The 21,246-nt window shown below is 35.4% G+C and overlaps 1 protein-coding gene across 1 annotated transcript in view; it reads left to right on the forward strand.

Moving 5' to 3' along the window:
• Positions 1 to 779: 779 nt before the first annotated feature.
• Positions 780 to 21,246, forward strand: part of GABRG2 (gamma-aminobutyric acid type A receptor subunit gamma2) — a gene marked incomplete at both ends in the record, with an annotated part of 77,965 nt that continues 57,498 nt past the window's right edge. Inside the window, one exon of the mRNA XM_082771303.1 lies at positions 780 to 886. Within this exon, the coding sequence (XP_082627429.1) occupies positions 780 to 886 (107 nt within the window). The remainder of the gene's footprint in view (positions 887 to 21,246) is intronic.

Consider the following 21,246-nt stretch of genomic DNA (forward strand, 5'->3'; position numbering starts at 1 on the left):
CGATCCATCCTTTTATTTTTTCCCCTTTGCAATCACGATTTCCAAGCTGTTTAGAAATATGAGGATCCTCAGCAGCATAGGGCAAGCTTTTCCTTCCAACCTCCCTTTTTATGCCTGCCAAATCTTTCTTGCCTCCAAAGCAAAAATCCAGGCTGCCTGCATATGTGTAATCAAAGGTTAAAAAGCACCACGGCTGACACCACGCATGTGTTAATCTGTGCTGCTGCAGCAGAGTGCATCATTTCCACTTTGACCTCAGAGTTAATCTGCATTCAGGCAGAAGCTCCATTGCTTTATTCATTCTTTTTTTTTTTTCCTTTTTTTTTTTTTTTCTCTTCTTTCTTTTCTCTCATCTACCCTTTCCACTGCTGTATCGGATTGTTGCATGTATGTGAGTGGTTCTGTAAATGTGTGCATGTGTATGTGTTTCTCCTTCCCTTGACTGTTTTTATTCTGCGAGTGTTTGTGTATGTGCGGTTTTTCTTTTCTTTTCTCCCAATTATATTATTGCCCTAGATCTGGAAGCTGCTGCTTGCTGCCTGAGCTGACGTTTTTTGATTATATCTGCAAAGGGCTTGTGCAGATCTAATTTCTGCCCCCCCCCTGCATATTAATTCCCGCAGCTGGGCGCAATGTATCATCCCACTGACGGGACCTGGTAGGGAGGGGGGGAAGAACCACTACCAAAAAAAAAATAAATAAAGAAAGAAGGGGACGGATCCATCTGCAACCGAGAGAAAAGGGGAAAAAACAGGGCTGGGGGGGGGAGAGAGAAAGAGATGATTCCTCCAAATCCAACAAGCCTGGGGAGCACTGCACTCTTGAATCCTGCATTTTCTCTCAAAATGATGGTGTGGGCACTTGTGTTCCTCTCTCTCATCCAGTGGTAAGATGTGCTTTCTGATTCTGTTTGTTGGGGGGGTGGGGGGGAGGAGGGCTGGGGGTGAAGATGCTGTTTTCAAATTCACAGAGCTGTCGTGAGAATGCTGGAGGTTTAGATAGCGACATTACATTCATCTATCTCCTAGCAGATGAGATCTTTTAATGTTTTATTTCTCTTACAATTGTGGTTGCTCTGAAACGGACAGGGAGTGTGAGCAGCGGGTGTGTGTGATGGTGGTACATGCCGGGTGTTTCATGGAATTTGGTGCCATATTAATGAAGCCTTCTCCCTCTGAATTATTGTTTGCTAGAGTGCATGGAGTTATAATGCAGCTGTGTTTTGTGGGTAGAATGTCCGTGCATTCACGCTTGTTTCCACCTAAGCAGCCACATCATGGCCGTGCCTGGGCTTTGGGCTCTGAAGCGCTGTATGTTTGTTCTGTAAGGAGCCAGTGCAAGGATTTAGGACCAAGGACAGGGATGCATATCTCTGCAAAACCTCTGAAGGCAGATAGTGAGCTGCTGCCTGCATTTGCTGGTTACTGAGATGTGTTTAATGCTGATGAAACAAGCAGTGGGATGTAATAGAGTGTGCAAATCACATAGCTGGTCAGATTAGACAAATATTTACAGTAACATTTACCCCCACGTGCTTACACATGTACTGTTTGAAGACAACATGTGCAAGCATGCTGCATGTGTGTATTGTATACATAAATGTAAAGAGGTAAAAATCTTAATAGCAGAGGAAGAAGGAGTTTGTATATGGATGTGCAGAAAGTGGAGGGGGAGAGTAAGTACTACTGCAGTGCCAAGCAATATGCTGAACCAGGCATTCTTACAAAGGTTTCTGGACTGTACATTTAACAGTTTAGATGAGCAAGTAGCATTGCATTGTAAAGTACTTGGTCTTTCAAGACTTTTCCTCACAGCTGCACAAGCCTTGTTGACATTTATACACTACAGAAGTTAGTACCAACTCCTTTTTCTCTCTTTTTCTCTTATTAATGCTGTAGTCATACAGGCTTCTCATTCAGATTTACCTTCTTTCTGCTCCCTTCCTTTTCCTTAGACACTGCCATACAAAAAAAGTGGCTTAATTTTGTTTGCTTTTTTTTAAATAAATAAAAAAAAAAAGTGAACTTTGTAGCTGCAGATGTAGGACTTTAGTTCCAAGCAAAACAAAAGACAAAAATTACTGACCAAGGAAATTAAAAGTTGCTGGATTTTACAGTAGCTTTCATCACAAACAAATAACTTCGTGAAGAATTCCCCTAAAATTAAATGTAAAATGGCTGAAAATGGAGTAGAAAGTGAAATAAAACTTAGTGAGCCTACCAGAAAAGAGACCTTGTTGTCAGAAGCCAGACAAGCAAAAGGCATGTCTGATTTTGTAAGAATTCTTTATGATTACTATGTGAATAGAAAGCAATGGAAAATGAGCTTTTATTGGATTTCAAGAAAGCAGTTCACCTAAGGACTTCAGCTGAGGTGACTGTACCTGTGTTTGTATTGTTCTGTGTAATTCTTCCTTCTTTCCCACTGGACAGTGCTCACTTTACACAGATACAGTCTCAGATTATTTTACTGTAAAACTTCCACTAAAACGATCCCTGATAGTTAGTTTAATTCGCTTATTTTCACTCACTTTTCAGCTACAGAATTTTGCCAAAATTATTTCATAAGCTTTAAAAGAAACTCTTCATAGTAGAAATTAAACTTTTAGCTCAGCAAAATGTTCTGTTTTCTGTTCATAACCATCTGATAGCCAAGATGGTTTGCTCTGAAACTTTCCTGACATCATATTTTAAGGAAAAACAGACAGAGAAGTAATATTAAGGAGTTACAATTAAAGAGGAAAATTATTTTTAGTGCTTTACAAAAATATTTTCAATGAGTCAACATGAAAACATGATTTTATTTCTAATAATCAAGACACCTTTCTCTTCCTGTTGTGGAAGAAAAATTAATGTTAGCTTTGGGAAGTCATGGACCAAGAGAGAGTTAGGAAAGTTGAACTTAGTGTCTATTTATAGCCACAATGAAAACTTTTCTTTCTTAAAAACTCATCAAACAGATCAGATAGAGGGCAATATAATTGTATTATGTGTCACTTGTCTTGGACATTTAAATTCTTATAGGGCAATGTAACTGAACACTAACATGTGCTCCATGTTATGTGTGTAAATAAATGTGTTGAAAACAGTCAGTACACACAGATGTTAAACTATTTGCAGAATCTTATCAAAGTAGCTGAACATAAATTGGTTGTTAATTTTGTGCAGAGGTTTTTCCTATTTAAATATAAAAAAAGAAGTTATTCTCTGGAGAAATTAGTTGTTTCACAATTGTTGATAGTTTGGAAGATCAGAGAAAGAAGAAGAAAGTTAGGGCACTATTCAGGTATCACTGAAAGCAACAAACCATGATTTGAATCAATTCAGAATAAATGTCACATTATAGCACAGCGGTACATTACCTTTACAGTGATTTTATATCATTAGTTTCATAACATTCACACAGTACATCTTTACAACTCTGCACACTAAAGTTTTAGGAAGCGTTTCTTTCAAAATTTCATAAGTTCCTAACTGTGCTGCAAATACTGCATAAAGTTAAGTTCCCCCATTATCCTATCACTCAAACCAATGTAACAGCACTGTGCAGCCCACCCTTTTGACTGAAACACTCATAGAAAATGAGTCAAACCAAATTCCAAATGTCTGTGCACCATAATACGGGGTTTGAGACAATATTTTAAAAATGTACGTAGAATACTTTAATATTTGCACATATCAGTATGGGGTTTAATTGGAAATAATATTTGATTAAACTTATTGTATACTACATAAGTAATTAATGAATATTGCATTTATTAAAGCTCACTTACCAGCAAAGTTTCAGATAGATTGAAAGCTATACCCTGTGTACTGTTTACATATGGTTTTTATTTGTTATTTTTGTCTAGTCCTTAGCTCTAACTCATTGACAACAAAAATCACGCAGTGCAGAGTAATGCTGGGACAGTGGCTACTTTTTTTTTTTTTCCTTGGAAGTGCCCAAGTAGTGGAATGACAGCGTTTCTACAATGTTTCTATGCTACAACTAAATAACTAAAATTGAAAACTGTCAAGAATGATCAGGAGAAAAAAAAAAAAAAAAAAAAAAAGCACAAGACAATCATTTTAACTCTAAAATACCTTGGTGCATATATGAATGAGCATATTTTTCTTAGCAAATTACACAGCATGGAAATGAATAAAATTGTTTTGTTCCTGTAAATCACTAGCAGTGTCAGCTGGTTTCTTGTACCGTGTGGTACATGATATAATAACAATGATTAAGAGGGGCATGAATATCCCTGAGCTGAACAGTCATTTAGAATTACTGTAAAGTTTGCTAACATCAGTTTGGAATCAACCTTGCAGATGTAGTTATTCATATACTAGCTTCCAATTCTTTCATGCAGTGCATAGCACTTCTGTAAAGTCAGAGGTCCTGTGGAAGTCACCTGGAGCATTACTGGAGTATGATGTTGCTGAGCAAGACAATTTCTCAACAAGGAATACTCCCTTGTAAAGAAGCACCACAACAGAAGTTGTGAATATAAATGCTGTTAAATGATGACTTTATCCTTGTACAATGAAATTGCAGATTTAATGCTGACTGGCCTATATACCACCGTGTATTTCAGCAGAGCTGAGACTGCATGGACACAGGACCTTCACTCTACTTGAAAAATTCAGGGGTAGCAAGGAGAGTGAGATTGCCTTTGAGTTTTTCATAGCCATACTGCATTCCTGACTTTTATCAGTTATCAGCTGTAATGGTGATACATTCATACTGATTCAGAGAAGGAATTTGGAACAGCTATGATTCTAATAAAAAGACTGCAAAAAGCAATGGTATAAAGCAGACTAGAACAAGTAAATAACATTCTATTTAGTAATTTTAATGGAGCATAAAATATTGTAGATATTTTCTCCCTACTTTCAAGTATATAATGGTTTGGAAATGTGTATTAAACCCTTTAACTAACTTCTGTTTTTCGGCTATTCCACATAACCATAACTTGCATACTAATATTCATGTATTCCAAATTACTCTGATGAATAAGCAAAGTGATATTAGAAAGCCTTTCAAAAAGTTTGAATCCTTGAAAATCTGAGAAATAAAACTTGTTAATAGTAAATAAATAAATAAACAAACTAACAGCAGCTTTAGAAATGAATCTAATCTTTAATTGTAATATTTACCATGCAATTCATGTTGTGTCTTCTCAGTGGCCATCTAAACCATGTCTTTGGTCATGAATTTAAACTGTTCTAGTTCAATGCTATCTGGAAAAAAAATATCTTGTTGATTTGAATTGTGATTATGTTGTTTTCCTGTTGAGGATATATTTGTTCAGTTGTTATAAGTCAAGAAACTCTGTAACATTGTCCAAAAATTTAAAAGGAAAGAAGATTGACAGGAGTGAATGTATGAAGGCAAAGGAAGTACGTATCTGGTCACAGGAAACTCATTGCAGGTCTCCATCCCACTATGCTTAAACACTTTAGTACCTTAGTAATGACCACCACTTGCTCCAAAAAAGCACTGAATCATGACTTAAAAACATGAGTTATTAGAAGATTAGATAAAATGTATAAAAAGTAATCTCCAAAGAAGAGGCATCCTAAGGACCCAGGTCCAGACTCCCAAATGGCACTTTCCTGCAACTTGGAGATGCACTAACCCATTTTAAGTTAGCTCAGCACCCTATACCTTTCCCTGGTTTTGTTCAGCCATTCTAACTATAAAATGTTTATACATTCACAGATATAGACTTTGTATTAAAGTAATAGTTCATTAGTTCTTTGAAAACATGCAACAGAATACCTAGAGTGTACTGTGGTTGTCGGCATCATTGATGCAGTCTGAACTGCTGCTTTACAAACTACTGCACCTGCAGCCCCACTCAGTCTTGTACAGAACAAGTAGGTTATGTCAGAATGGCAGGGGAGAGTACATTGCTAGCTGAAGGCTTGCTTAATATGGATTTGGGCTTGGTATACACACACACACACAAAGATTTTAGAAGTGAAGTTTCTTTTTAGTTTTGATGCTTCATAGTTTATCTAGTGTTGCACTTTCCTTATGGACATTTATTGCACTATAAATTCCCTTTGACACGGATGGTGAGGCTTGATTTTACATTTTCCCTGTGATGTCTACTGAGAAATCAACATCCTATCCTGCAGCTAATGCTGAACATCTCTGCAGTCTTAGGAATCTCCTCATATCATGGACCCAGTTTAATCTTCTCACTAACACTTGACCAGATGAAGTCAGTCTCTTGCTGAGAGAAAAGCCAGGACCTACAGAGTATGAATTCTTATATGTAATGTGTTTAGAGCTAAGAACTGGGAAATAGCCCAAAGTTAAATTATAACTCCAGAAGAATCTTCAAGAAGTATTTCTTACACTGTATAATGCTTTTACTCTGCAGAAAGCTCTCAATCTACATTCCAGCTAACTGATTTACAATAGCTATAAACAGTTTGTTGTTGTTGTTTTCTGTTTGTCTGCCAGGGTGAAATTTATTCTGTATTGAAGATCAGCTTAAACCTAACATGCCATTTCAGCCAACAAACTATAGCATACATTGATCTTAAGTCTCACGTAGGTTTTGTCCTGACACTCTGGATATAAACAATATTCTTTGTTGAAGAGCAGAACTTGTTTTCTTGTTCTGCACAAGAGCTAGGGAGACTGTGCAGCACTAAAAGACCAAGATGCATGTATATTTATCTCTTTTTGGAATAGATGTAACAATTAATGATAGAAATAGGTGTCCAAGTAACTTTACTGCAAGTAGAGACATGCTTCTGTGTGCAAAGGTGGAGCAAGTGTATTTAGAACAAGTAATGTCCATTTCATAAAAGACTAAATTCCTGCAGAAAGTAACAGGAAAGAACCACAAATTTCAGGAAAAAGAAATCCATTGCCATAGTCAGAAAACTATTATTATTATATTATTATGAGGTAAGGAAGAGCCTATTTCAAGAGACTAAACTAACTGAGACTAACTGAGACTAAAACTAAACTTGCTGAGCACTAATGAATTTAGGGAATATGATTAACCATAGTGAATATATCCATAGCATGAAGAAACAAACAAACAAACAAACACAAAAAAGCAGGTGAAAAGGTGAAGAGCTATTTTAGCTGAAGGATAAAAGTGATACGAAAAAGGAACAGCTTAAATGGTCCATTCTAAATTCACTGATTTTAGACTTTAGACTCAACATGATTAGTGACTTCTAAAGACTTAAAACTTAATGTATATATTACATTCTTCCATTTGATTCTGGATTGTAGCCCAGATCATTATAATGTTAACAAAAATCAGGCCATGAGAGTCTGAATCTTCCAAGCATATATACCTAGAGAGACATTATCTTTACAGGTATTTAGGTGAGCTCCTGGCTCGGAAGAGCTCCAGTGCAGTCAGTAGGAGCTTTGTTGTTGTTTGAATTGAGTCCATCTTTTCTCCTGTTATGTCCAGAAGTAACCTGCAATTTTGACCTTTCCAATTAAGAGGAAATTAAGGTTTGCTATAAGCCAGGAGGTGGAGAAAATATCATTTAATTTTATCTTTGGAAACAATAAAATAATATTTACATTTAAATTTGTCATATGGTTAGAAATTCATTTATAACATAATGTGTAATCATCTACTTCAATGTGAGAAATTTATATAAAAACTATCATTTTTCCATCTTTTTTCATAGAAGAGTTGGAAGAGGGAGATAGTGGGTACATATTTTCACAAGTCCCAGCACCTACCAGTTTGCTGAGACAAACTGAGGTGGCTGAAGAAGAGGGCTGAAGGTGGTAAATTGAAGACAGCTATTGAGGGTGATAATCATCGAGTGTGATTCTGGGTTATTTGTACAGTTGTGCCAGGAAATTAATATGTGAGTCTCATGAGACTGAATATTGGGTATTCAGTCTGACACACAATGATATCCTCTTATTTATATAACTGGATAATATTTTTAACACAACTACTCTCAAAAATGGGAGGCTTTAATGCTGCTGAAAACCATCAGGAGAAATAATTCAGTGACTGCATAAGCAGAAGAGAAATTTAGCAAACACCTTCCCATATAAATGACTACTTCAACAGCATAATGAATTTTCATATGATGTCCTAAGCAACCAGAAGGAAGTTCACTACAGAAGCATTATTTGTTTTCTCCTATAAAAAGCCTGAATAAATTATCATTAGCTATGTGAAAAATTAAGGAAAGTTTACTTTTCTAGCCAGTGAGGTAACTGCAGAGCCTGAAGTTTTACAGAGGTTCAAAACCAAGAGAAGTACATCAAGGAGCATTGAACTCAGTGGCAAGATTTTGTTACAGGAAATCTCCAGCTGCATGTTTCTGGAAGCAGAGATTTTACCAGAAAAGCATTCTTTCCCCAATATTTTGCTCTTAGTTTCTGCTAGTGGCATGTCAGATGCAAGAGACCTGACATGATATATAGCTGATCAGACCCAGAATAATCATTAGTTTAACCTCTTATATATCCAAAGCAATGGCAGGTAGTAGAACTTCATTAATTTATGCAAGAATCCCAATGCAACAAATGGTTATCTTTAAGAAAGAAATTCACTTAAGTGTAAGTCATATTTTCTTACCTACAGGCTCAGTTATATTTTTTCAGATTTAGTTGAAGGACATTTTCACACATAATCAGTGATGTACAACACAATGCGTAGGCCTAACTGTGAAATCTGGCCATTGTATATGAAACTAAATATTACTCTTACAAGACATAACTTTCATCTGTTCACAGACAGACAGCAAAACATTAAAGAAAAAGCACTTGTACTCAACCTAAACCAACATATACAGATTATTACCATAAATAAAACATCAATATATGGAAAGAAAAGTGTCTCAAAGGAATGAAGGCTAACAATGAACATTTTAAGGAAAGGAAAGAGAAGATATCTACTTTTTGTGCTTGCATTAGCTTATTCCAAACGATGCAGGTAATCATGAAATATGAAATTGTATTTTTCACTGAATGCCATCTTGGACTTTGGTGTGAAACCTTGAGATGAAAGTCTAGCTGTTCTCTGAGCCATTTATCATCTTAATTTTTTTAAATTTTTTTTTTTACAGAAAAATAGTTATGGTTCTATACACTGATGAGAAATGTGTCTTAAAAAGGTTCTCATGCATACCCAGAATAACTCTCTGACAGAATTCCCTGGAAAACACTGGGTGACATCAGAAAATGTTTTCCTTCAATAGTGATTCAGTGCTGTATTGTGTAACACAAATAGCATGCTCTGGTCAGATGAAGCTTTTGTTAATCTGTAGTAAGATATCTTCAGATAGAAACAGAAATCTGCCTGCTTCAACAGATTGAGGATTACCTACTGAATTGCACTTTTGCTTAATTCATCTTGTAAAAAAAATAAATAAAAATATTTCATTATTTTTCAAGAGAAGAGGGAAAAAGAAACAGAAACAGGAAGAATGATAAAAACAGTTAAGAACAATTAATATTAATGAGGTAATGTTTGTTAGAAAACCTTATTAAACTAATCAATATACTATTCAATATGTTATTAGGTGCACTTCTGGCCCTCAATGGTCCGTGCATATGGTTGGTAAAGACAGAGAAAGCTACCAAACCAGTCTAAATTATGCTCTTTTAAGTCAGTTATGAGATTGGTCACTTAGTCATTTCTCATGCAACCTGTAAAAGGGAGGTATAGGACATACTCTTCTTTTTTTTGCACTGACGAAGGCACAAAAGACCTCACACAGTAGATTAACAGTTAAAAAACTTCAACTGGGTATACAGCAAATAGTGATGGAGTCAAGGGAGCACAGTTAATTAAGGTTCATTAGGTTCATAAAGGTTGATCATCTTTCCTCTTTTGCTATCCTGATTTCTGCTTTTATAGGCCAAAGAGCCATTCTACCTAAATTTAGGCACTCAAACTGCCTCCATGTGAAGAAAGATAATCCCCTGACCAAAATAAGTAAATAAATAAAAATCAATAATATAGGTATATATGTAGATCATTGGCTCATGCTGATCTGTACTAAAGACCAATATTTTCAAAACAGCTGAGAAAATATTGCCCAGAAAGATACCACACTAAAGGCAAACAAACAGACAGATGTTAGTGAATGAAGAATACTACCAAATAATTGATATACAATTCAATTTACTGTCAGTTTGAATCTCTGTAGATGAAACACTGTTAGCTCTTAAAGGGACTTCCTACTGAGAATAAGGGCTTTAGCTATCAGCCCAGAAAGACTGTTGTGAATTGGAGGCAGAACTGAAGGGTATATGGAAATGAAGGCTGGAATTAGACTGTGTTTTGAACATACTGACAAGAAGACTGGCATTACTGCAGATAGGAAACCAGTGCAAGGACTCAGAAGGGTGAGTTATTATGATCAAATTAACAGACAAAATGCAGGGCAACCTTCTCTATTAAGTGAAATTAGGCTGTGTATACCTTTAGTAAGTATATTTTAGAGGGAAGGGAGCATGCCACTGTGGAATAAGAACAAATGGGAAAGTTGATGGTAGCTCACAGTTATGCAGGAAAAGGAGAAAGAAGCAAAGCAAATCCATTACCACAGTAAGCAACTTTGGCTGAAGAAGTGGTGATGTGATTAGAGGGTTTGGAAGATATGAGATGTTATCTGTGTAATAATATTTATATTGCCAGGAACAGTCTTAGTAGGTGAACCTGAAGACTGAAAAGACACCTTTTTGCTTTCATATATATAACTGAAATGATGCATTTTGCTTCTACAGCCAGTGAGGCTTGTGAACCCAAATCTCTTTGTGTACTACGCTTTCATTTCATAAGTTAGTAAAGGTATCACCATTTTCTTGGAAGGGGAGGATTTGGAAGAGGGGAAGTTTGCCAGTAGTAAAATGCTTTGAGGATTGTCCTTAGAGGACAATCACAAATACTGTTGCTCTTTTATTGGGCCAAAATAATTAACTAATGTCAAAGAGTGCATTATAGTAAATAAACCTATATTGATATTTGTAAACTCTTTGGGGCAAAGACAGCATTACATCATTAATATCTTTTTTCATTTTCTCTCCCTTGTTTCCATAGTAAAAGCTCAAAAACCTTAGTAAGCAGCTTTAAAGACTTAAATTATGTGCTTAAAATGACTTAAAACCTTACTGAATCTCTAATGCAGCACATGAGATTACGTCACCACAAATATTTAGGAGCAAATTCTTAACTTCCAGGTCCAGCATATCTAATCAGGCTCTGAGCACAATTTTTAAGATCCCACAATTAGCAACGTGAAAATATTCTTCTCTTCTACCGATTATCATGATACAGATCCACAATTCTGCCTCCTGGATGTCAAAAAGTTTGTAAGGCTAAGATACCTCTATTTCCCAGAGTGAGGACAGCGTTCCTTTTGTCTTTCAACATGGCAATGTGCTCTAGGTGGTCCTGCTCAGCAAAGGGGTTGGACTTCAGAGGTCCCTTCCAACCTCAGCCATGCTGTGATTCTATGCTGACATGGCTTCTAGAGAGATATAATTTCTCAATACTAAAATGAAGCATTTCCAAGTTACTATTTGCTGTTTATATTGAACCACTTTTAACCCTTTACTCTGTCTCCATAATGGTTACTTTTTTGAGTTCCATAATTCGCTACTCAGTCATCTAGGGATTATATGTGTGAAAACAAACCCTATATGGATATGATTTTAAAATAGGAATAGGAATAATTTTAGCCTTACAGATTTCAAAAAGTGGATTTTATTTTACATTTTGCAAAACAATTATTCATCGGCCAGAAACCAAGAATTGTAGCTCACATGAGAACTTTGAAAATGTTCTGAGTGTATGAAGAGCTTCAGAGAGTATTAGAACTGAAAATAATTTGCAGCTTTAATTACAACATTTGTTAAGGAAGGAAAAAAAAAAAAAAGAAAGGAAACCTACTACATCTGTAAAATCAATTCTTGTGTTGTGGTACCCATAGCAGTATTTCTTTATTCTCACTATAGTAGATTAGCAGCAGAGGTGATTAAATTCACTACAATATGTATTCAGATTAAAGAATGAGAAACATTTGTTATCTGCAATTGTTACCTGAACACACAATGCTCTGAGCTCCTCAATAAAACAGTATCAAAAAGATTTAATGAAAGAAATGGAAGCTTAATAATCAAATGATGTTCAGTCATAAATAGTACATATTTTAAATAGGACTTCTTATTTTAGTTTATCTGCAAAAACTCTAAAGAGCATGTGAAGAATACATTATTTTAAGGGAGATGTTGTGTCTGCCAATGACACTTCAGGAAACAGTGGCTGTTACCTATGTATTTCTGCTATGTATTTCTGGATATGGTTTTCTGAACAGGAACCAGAATACTAAGCAGGATGAAGAGCATAATCCCAGGAAATCTGACAGGGATATGTAAAAATGCCAATGTTGCCAGTTAAACGTATTCCAGTTATGTCTCCTGGAAAACTTTAAGTCTTGGAACAGCACCTGTTCTTCATTTAAGAAAATATTTTGAGGTGTATTTGCCAAATTCCCTAGGAATTCAGGAGAACAAACTGCATGTAAAAGTCTTGTTTTGCTGGCTTCCAGTGAAATTTCTTCTCAGTACCCTATCAGATATTCTGCGAAAATCCACAGTTCATAAAAAGCTGTTGGAACTTTAGCAAGTAAAAGTGAATGTGAATTTAGCCATGTAGAAAATATGTTATAATTAGTAAAGCATCTCCATCCCTCCTTAGTTTCTGCTCATGTTCTGGTAATTTTAAGGATTTCCCTTCTTTCCAGGTTTTCAGGTCTCCATCCTCACCTGATGGTCCCAGCTGGCTTCTGCTCAAGCCACTAGAAGACTTCCTGTTTTTAAATAGATCTTGATCATGCAGTTTGAAAAGTACACACATAATCTCTGAAGCACCATCGTGTTGTCAGGTGTTCTACATTTTTTTACTGAAGAGCCTTCTCTGCACCCATAGAAAATGGGTTCTTAAACCCATCTGCATCTTATTCTTAGAAAATATGATGCTTGTGCTGATACCCTAATTATCTCCACGGACTTAGCTTAGGTGCTCACAAATAGTACATCGCCCATAAGTGCCACCATTTGTATCTGCTGCTCTTAAATGGAGACCTCACAGCTGGGAATGGACTAGTTTAAAATGAGCCAGCAAAATCAGATAGCAGTTGCCTTTCACTGCTAGGTTTTGCATCTGTTCAGTTTTAAAACTTATCACTGTCATGGCCACAGTGAACACTCCACAGGGCTCTCAGAAAGAACCAGGGAAACCTGCTTGGGTGCTAGAACTTGTGGCCTTGAACATATGGATGTTTGGGTTTATGTGTGAAAAATGCTCTGCAGCACATTTAGTGGATCTTTAGATTTAGCCACAATACAGAGCTACAGTGAAGAAAAAAATATATATATCCTCTTATGTAATCTTTCAAACTGAAGAATACATTTTCACTTCTGTAGGTCTTTCTCCACTTAACATCATTCTCTGCGATATCTTCTGCACTCTGTACCTTTCTATTGCTAAAAATATTTTGAAAGTCTATTTACCTGAGTCTGCATCTCTGAGACCTTAATGTGTTTTTATCTCTTATACGAATTTCAGAAATATATCAGTAATAGTTATACCCTATCATCTTTGTTCCCAACACAGTTTTTCCTAAGTATGTTTTTGGAATATTGTCATGGTTACATCTACTGCTATTTCTGACCCTCATAGCCACACATTAATCAAACTCACTCAGACAACTTTCTTAGCTTCTGCTCATACTCAGTTATTGTTCTGATTCCTGCCCTGTTTTCGAATTATGAGGCATCCATCTTTCCCTATGCCTATCTTCTAACTCTAAAATATGCTCCTAGCAGCTTTCCCTTTAAAAATTTACAAATTTAAAAATTTTACAAAGAGAGACTTCCTTGATCATAATCAGTGCAATGAGAATTTATAAAATAAAATCCTACTTTATCACAGAATCACAGAATCACAGAATTGTCTAGGTTGGAAGAGACCTTCAAGATCACCTAATCCTACCTCTGACATAACACTAACAAGTCCTCCACTAAACCATATCACTAAGCTCTACATCTAAATATCTTTTAAAGACCTCCAGGGATGGTGACTCCACCACTTCCTCGGGCAATGCATTCCAATGCCTAATAACCCTTTGGGTAAGGAAGTTCTTCCTAACATCCAACCTAAACCTCCCATGGCACAACTTTAGCCCATTCCCCCTCATCCTATCAGCAGGCACATGGGAGAATAGACCAATCCCCACCTTGCTACAGCCTCCTTTAATGTACCTATAGAGAGCAATAAGGTCGCCCCTGAGTCTCCTTTTCTCCAAGCTGATTTATGTCAAGGAGTGAAAAAAGGTGTGTTAAAATATTTCTGGAAAAAAAGAAGGAAGGAAGGAAGGAAGGAAGGAAGGAAGGAAGGAAGGAAGGAAGGAAGGAAGGAAGGAAGGAAGGAAGGAAGGAAGGAAGGAAGGAAGGAAGGAAGGAAGGAAGGAAGGAAGGAAGGAAGGAAGGAAGGAAGGAAAAGGTCTGTGAAGTATATGTTTGTATGTGTGTGAAATAGAAATTTCTCCTATTTTCCTGGTGTTTTGACTAGCGATAATAGTCACATTTAAACATAAGGGATGGGGAGATAGGCTTTGCAATGATCATTACACCCAGCCCACTCAAATGTCAAAAACTTGAGAGATAGGTAAAAATTGCATATTATGTGCCTTACATTTTGTTTATTGGAGACTGATAGAAGAAACAAGAAGAAAGAAATAAGACAACAGCTAAGTGAATCCATACTCAGTTTCTTCTCATTAAAATAAAGTGCTGAGTAATCTTATTATTATTAATTATCATCAACAGTTCAGCATTTTTTTCAGAAAAAAAAAAATCTTGCATAAAAAGCTGAATATAATTGATGGCAAGATTTTTTCAATGTAACAGATATCCAAAGTACATGTTTTATATCTTTTTCTGTATGCTGGCATTGCTAACAACAGGCTGTAGAGCCAAAGAGTAGGATAAATATGGTTTCAAGGTAATAAAAAGAATCATGAAATAGTATTTAACAAGGTCAACTTATATAGTAAGCTTGGATATAATGTGGAGCTGCATGCCAGTGAAGGAAGAACTAAGACTTAAAAACATGTTAGGAAAGAAAGAAAAATGATCCCAAGTGGATCTTGGGGTGAGAAGAAGGAAACTACCAACATGACCATTCTTCCAGCAAAAGATGCCAGATGGTGGCAACTCACTGTAAGACCTCACCACCACCATTATGAAACCACCAACCTCAGGAGCAGGAAAAGGGTGAGCCTAACATCAGGAAGTGGCATAGAAACTAAAAACTGGGTATATAACAACTTTAACTGTATCATTATTATTGAATCTTTTTCTGAAAAAACATATTATTTCTTTACATAATTACATGTGGACTACTACAAATTCTTGTCAGACTGTTCAGATTCCTATTATAAGCACAATAAATTCTTGGCTTGTTATGTAAGGTGTGTTTCCTTTTTGCCCACAAACAAGATTTTGAGCACAACAGAATGATGATTCCCATGCCCATGGAGTCTGGATACTTTGATGGCTCTAGTGAATACTCATTCTTTCACATTACAGCTTTAAAGGACCTTTAATGAAAGTGAGACTGCCTGAGATAGCCTTAGATTATTTATTCATTTCTTCAGTGTCAGGTTGAGATCACCAGGGCGGTCTCCAGAAAGTTTTGCCTTCAGAAGTCCTCTGTTGTTTAAGTCGAGGAACAACTGTTCTAAACCCTTGAACCAAATGTCTTTCCTTGCACTTGGTTTGAGTTTGAGTTTGAGTTTGTCCAAAAGACAAAGGGACACTTTGGGATTCACCAAGGGATTCTTTGTATCTTTGCTTTGAACTGCAGTCCTGCAGAAATGAAATTTGGGTTCATAATAATTTCTTCCTGTGCAAAGAAGGAAAGGAATTCTGCACAGCTATATATGTGTCAGATCCTACTCAATGAAACCTGGCTGCTTTGAAAATTCTCTGAAAACCAGTCCCTGCAGTAATAGCTACAGGCTTGAACATGACTCCAGAAACTCCCCCCTTTTTTTTCCTCTTTTTTTTTTTTTATCTCTTTTATTTTTTCTCTGTTTGTGACTGTTTGCTCACAGTCACTAATAGAAAATTAGTTTACATCTCTCACTGCTGCAGATCTGCAATGATAATCACTCTTTCTTCTGATATATACCGAAGATTGATCTGTGAATGCTTGTGGATATGATTTTCTTCTGTAAAGTGATTTAAAACTGGAAGGGCTTAAGAAACAACATTTTTACAAGTTTTTCTTCTTTATTATTTCATTGAATAATTTATGTTTAAAATATATGAAGAATGTACCAGGTCTTCACTGCAAAATAGCATTGGACATCTTATAAAATGGGAAAAGGTTACGTTTCTCTTCTCACATGGTACTGGAAACAGAAGTTTTTGTTGCCTTCAGTGATGGGAAGCAACACAACCAGCCATTCCCTCTGAGTGGGACAGCCTATTTCTTATTTATTAATAAGAGACTGAAATATAGTTCTAACCATATTATAGTATTACACTCTGACCCCCCTTCCCCCTTTCTTGTTTTTTTTTTTTTTTTTTTGGCGGGGGGGAGGGGGAGTGTAAAAATTTATTCCAGCTCCAATACGAAGGAAGAGATTTGTAAAATCAGGTGCCACTTGACAGGGCTAAAGGTTATATATACCTGTCTAGCTGCATATGACAGCAGAAGTGCTAACAATCCTTATCCAGAAGCTAGTATGTTCATACATTCTAGAAAATTAAAGAGACCCTGACTTGAGCCATCCTGATGGACTTTCCTTGTGGCTGGTTCTATCGTAATTTCATAACAAAACCAATATAGTCCTTTTATTGAAATTAATGCATTCCATAGGGAAAAACTCAGGCACACTTGTTGACTATTCTTCTATGCAGATGACACAAAGACTTTAGCTTGCCACTTACATTCTTAATGTATCACACATCTAACCTGTGATCAGGACTAAACTCCACATCCACCCCTGTACAGCCTGTTTTTTGAGTATGAGTGCAAACAGCGTCTTGCATGATACGCGTATAAGCTGGTTTAAGTGGGATTGCATGGGTTACAACTGGTTACTGTGCATAAAAACTGAAGTGAAATCAAAAGCATTGCTAAAAAATAAAAGTTTAATATTCACTATTTGCTTATACTCATTTTGTGAATGAGTTAGCTTCATGATAAGTAAGTTAAAGAGCCATGTATCAAGCAACTACTTGCTGTTCATTCAGCTCGCTCTTCAAGACGCATTTTCTATCTGACAAACATGTCCATAATGATACTTCCATGATCTTAAAGAAGCAAGAATTGAGAATTGAGAATATATTCTGAATGAATATATAAACCCATATTGTTTTTAAATTTATTGTTGCCTGGTTCCCCAGTCATTCTAAGGTTAACTGACACACCTGACGTAACAAAGCTATGGGCTATAATGTGGCTGTTAAGAGCAATGGAAGTGTGATTCCCAGCAATGCAGCCTTATTTCCAGTAAGACACAGATAATGATTGCTTATTCCTTCATAATAAGGCCATTTACAATAATGCCTAGTCTTCACCAAACACAAATAACTACGCAGATTTATGTATTTATTTTGTAAGCATAATATACGCTTACAAGAACAGTTGATAGAACTTGCTCAACACCTTTCAGCAAAAAACACATTTACATTAAGAAAATCATGTGGTTCCTAGGCAATTAGGTTCCAAGATTCATGTAGAAGATGTAGTCCAAAGGTTTCTCCAGGTGACAGAAACAAATTTGAATTCAACAATACTGTGTTAACATATCTGAATAAGATGATTCAATTAGCTAAATTAATCATTTTGCAAAGTGGAAATTGCAGAAAACCTAAAGAGTTTGCTTTAGCAGGAACTCTGCTGAGAAAGCCATAGAAAGTATTCAATTTGGCATAAGCAAATCTGAGGACAGAACTTGTCAGAATGCAAATGCCTATTCTAGGAACCAGGATGGAATTCCTTAATTCTGACTGATATCTTAAGCTTGACTGATGAATTGCACATTAAAAGGAAGAGAAGAAAAATATTGACACCATGGATTGTTAGAAAACTTATTTCATTTCCATGTATCTGTGTCTAAATGAACTGTTTATTTAGGTCTTCGACATTCTAAAATCCAGATCCTTCAACACCATTGCTCTCACACAAGGTCAGGATGCCCCCAGATTTAAAAAGTAACCTAGTCAGAAACCTGGTCTAGTGTAAAAGCTTATAATGAAGGACATTGATTTGGACAAGAGGGCTCCTAGTAACAAGTATTACCTGTAATATCCTTGGCTACAGAGATGCTTCAACCATGCATGCTTACATAAGTTTAACACCAATAAATGTTTTCCTTGTGTAAAATAAGTTCCTTCTCACTTTCCTGCACGTAAGCCATAATAGAAACACCCTAGTTCAGCCTTGTAAGAAAATGAGAACTGTAATCTTTATTATTATTATTATTATTATTATTATTATTACTATGTGACCTGTGTAGAGCTTTTCAAGATCTGTTTCTTTATGTTCAAATTGCACTGTCATTTCTGTCTGGATTATATGCTATTCAGAGTTTGGTATTATGTAGCACTGATGTGGTGATAATCTTCATGTCAAACTCTTTTTTTTATTGTTACCTTGTTAAGACCACGCACAAAGAAAGAAAGAATGACATAAAAAGTTTAGTTTTCACATGTAAACAGGTTTTCCCATTCATTAATTACAAAAACAAGTGTGTCCAACAAAAGCTTTTTTTCCAAAGGTGAGAAGGCTGTGCTTGAGGTATTTGTTTCCTCATCTTAGCTAAGCAATCCATTCTAACACTAGGTGAAGCATGGCAAGATTTTTTTTTTCTGTTGTTATAATTGCTTACAGCTTTGCTGTTCTAATAATATTCATCACAGTGCTGTCAGACACAAATCAAAAAGTGCCCTATACAGTGGAATATTATTAGCTGAGTATTTCTTAAATGAGTTGAGTCAGTAGAGCAAGAAGCACACTAGTCCTTTAAGTGGGATTAGCATCCAATGTTCCTGACTCCCAGCCCAACATGGGGAACACCACACTACAGTGTTTTGTTGTGTATTTAGACATAGAAGATGAAAACGTTCCCTGATACATTTCAGTCTAATGAGGAATTATATTCAGTTTCACCTGAATTTTGAAGCTCACATATAAAATAAAAATACATAAAGAAATAAATAATCTAAAATAAAAAGTTTAGGAGGGTTATTCAGTAAGAAAAAAATGCTGAAATTACCAGCATTTTACATGTTTGTTTCTAAATAGTGGCAGATAATGATGTAAATATGACTGCATCATGAATGTTTGATTCCAGAAGTGAAAGTATCATGATGGCAAAATACAGAAAAATTGTGCAAGTATCATGACAGACTATGAATATGAGTACCTTACAAGGTATTACAGAACAATAATCTTTATTCTTCTATTTTTCAAACCTAATTGAGCAATAACTTTTTTTCTTTTTTTTTTGAGATAATATTGTTTAAATAGGTGGCTGCAGGGCATTCATGTTTTCCTAATTTTACTGAGAATAGCATTAAGCTCCATGCTTCTCCTATTAATTTACAATGAGATTTTAAAGTAATCTTTTCTGGAAAAAAAAAAAAAAAAAAAAAAAAAAGTATCTTATTTGAGAAGAGAAATTATATATAATAGTAGCAGATGAAATTAGATACAAAAAAAATGCAGCCAGAACAAATGGTGAGAACTCACACTAAACAATACCTATTCAGATCACATTTCAGTAATGGTTGTTAACTTAATTTCTTGAGCTCTCCAAGCTATAGCACAAATCTACAGGAGCTGAGTAATAGCAATAGGCAACAATCATACCCCATGAGCCTCAGATTTCACATGCAGAGATACATAAAACAGTTTTAAAAGAAATTAAAAAAAAAACGGGGGGGGGGGGAGGGGTAGGGGCAGGGGGGAGAAAGAGGGAGGTAAACCAAAAAATAAACCTTCTGAGATTCAAATAATTCCAAGGTTATGCTTTTTACAATTAGATATGCCTAGATAATTTCAAATAAAGTCAAAGCTAAATTCAAGCTAAGATTATGATGCAGAAAAATACTGAAATTATTTCTCAGTTTCTGTTCATTTCTACCTAATTTTGTCCTTCACTTGCCACTTAAATGTGTAGCCATAACTACAGTAAAAAGAGAAATGGGTAGATTATATAACCTCATGTAAACAAAATAAAACATATAAAAAATTTCAGCTCAAAAAATAATAAAAAAAAATATTTGAAATGATTGTTTTAAATTACAGAACTTTATCTGAATCATCTGAGTTCTTACAAGTTTAAATGCTGTTCTTCTAGCTCAGGCCATTCAAAATGAATTATATGAGCTTGGTTTTATAATTATCACTCTTTTTTCTTACTGGTTATAAAAGTTTGTTTCATACCTCTACATTTTGTTATCCTTTCTGGGGATGGTATGTATTTCCTCTCCTTACCCAAAAGTCTTATATCATGGTATAATTCACTTTTGGTCCACTACATCATCCTAGTCCAGTATATCTGACAACAGAAATCCTTTATATATATATTTAGCCAACGTGCCTCACCTTTCTGCTGGATAAACTGATCCCAGACTAGATGCTATGTTTCAGCCTGCATTCCATTTTGTTTCCTTTTTAGGGCCACTAACACTGATCTCTGCTTCTGGTAATCTTAGTGATAATTGGTCAAAATCCCATTTTGTTTATACTAGACATATTTAAAACATGACAATCATTATCATGCTTACTCACAACTTGAATCAATCAGTTGCATAATGCAAAAATTACAATGCAATTTTTCAGTAGAGCAAACTAGAAAACACAGTAAATACTATAAATCAAAATTTTTATGTATAACACTCTCAATAAATGGACCCCATATTTTTTCTTTAAAAAAATAATAATAATAATAAAAAATAATAATTTTCAAAAACTTATAAGCAGCAAATAAAATTTAAACTAAGATTAATTTTCATTTTCAACCTTTCTCTGTACACATTAGCTATAGCCAAATTCTACAGAAACTGTAAATATGGAAAATAGATGCTTTAAATATAACTACCAAAAGCTAAACTTTATGATGTGATCAGGTGCACTAGCTAATATGAGTGCACATCTTGGGGCAGATACAGAATAACTGTGAGATAAACTGGTCTGTTTTACAGTGACTATTAAAAAAGCTTCAT

This window comes from Aythya marila (assembly GCF_965140915.1).
Source record: "Aythya marila genome assembly, chromosome: 14".
Taxonomy (NCBI): domain Eukaryota; kingdom Metazoa; phylum Chordata; class Aves; order Anseriformes; family Anatidae; genus Aythya; species Aythya marila.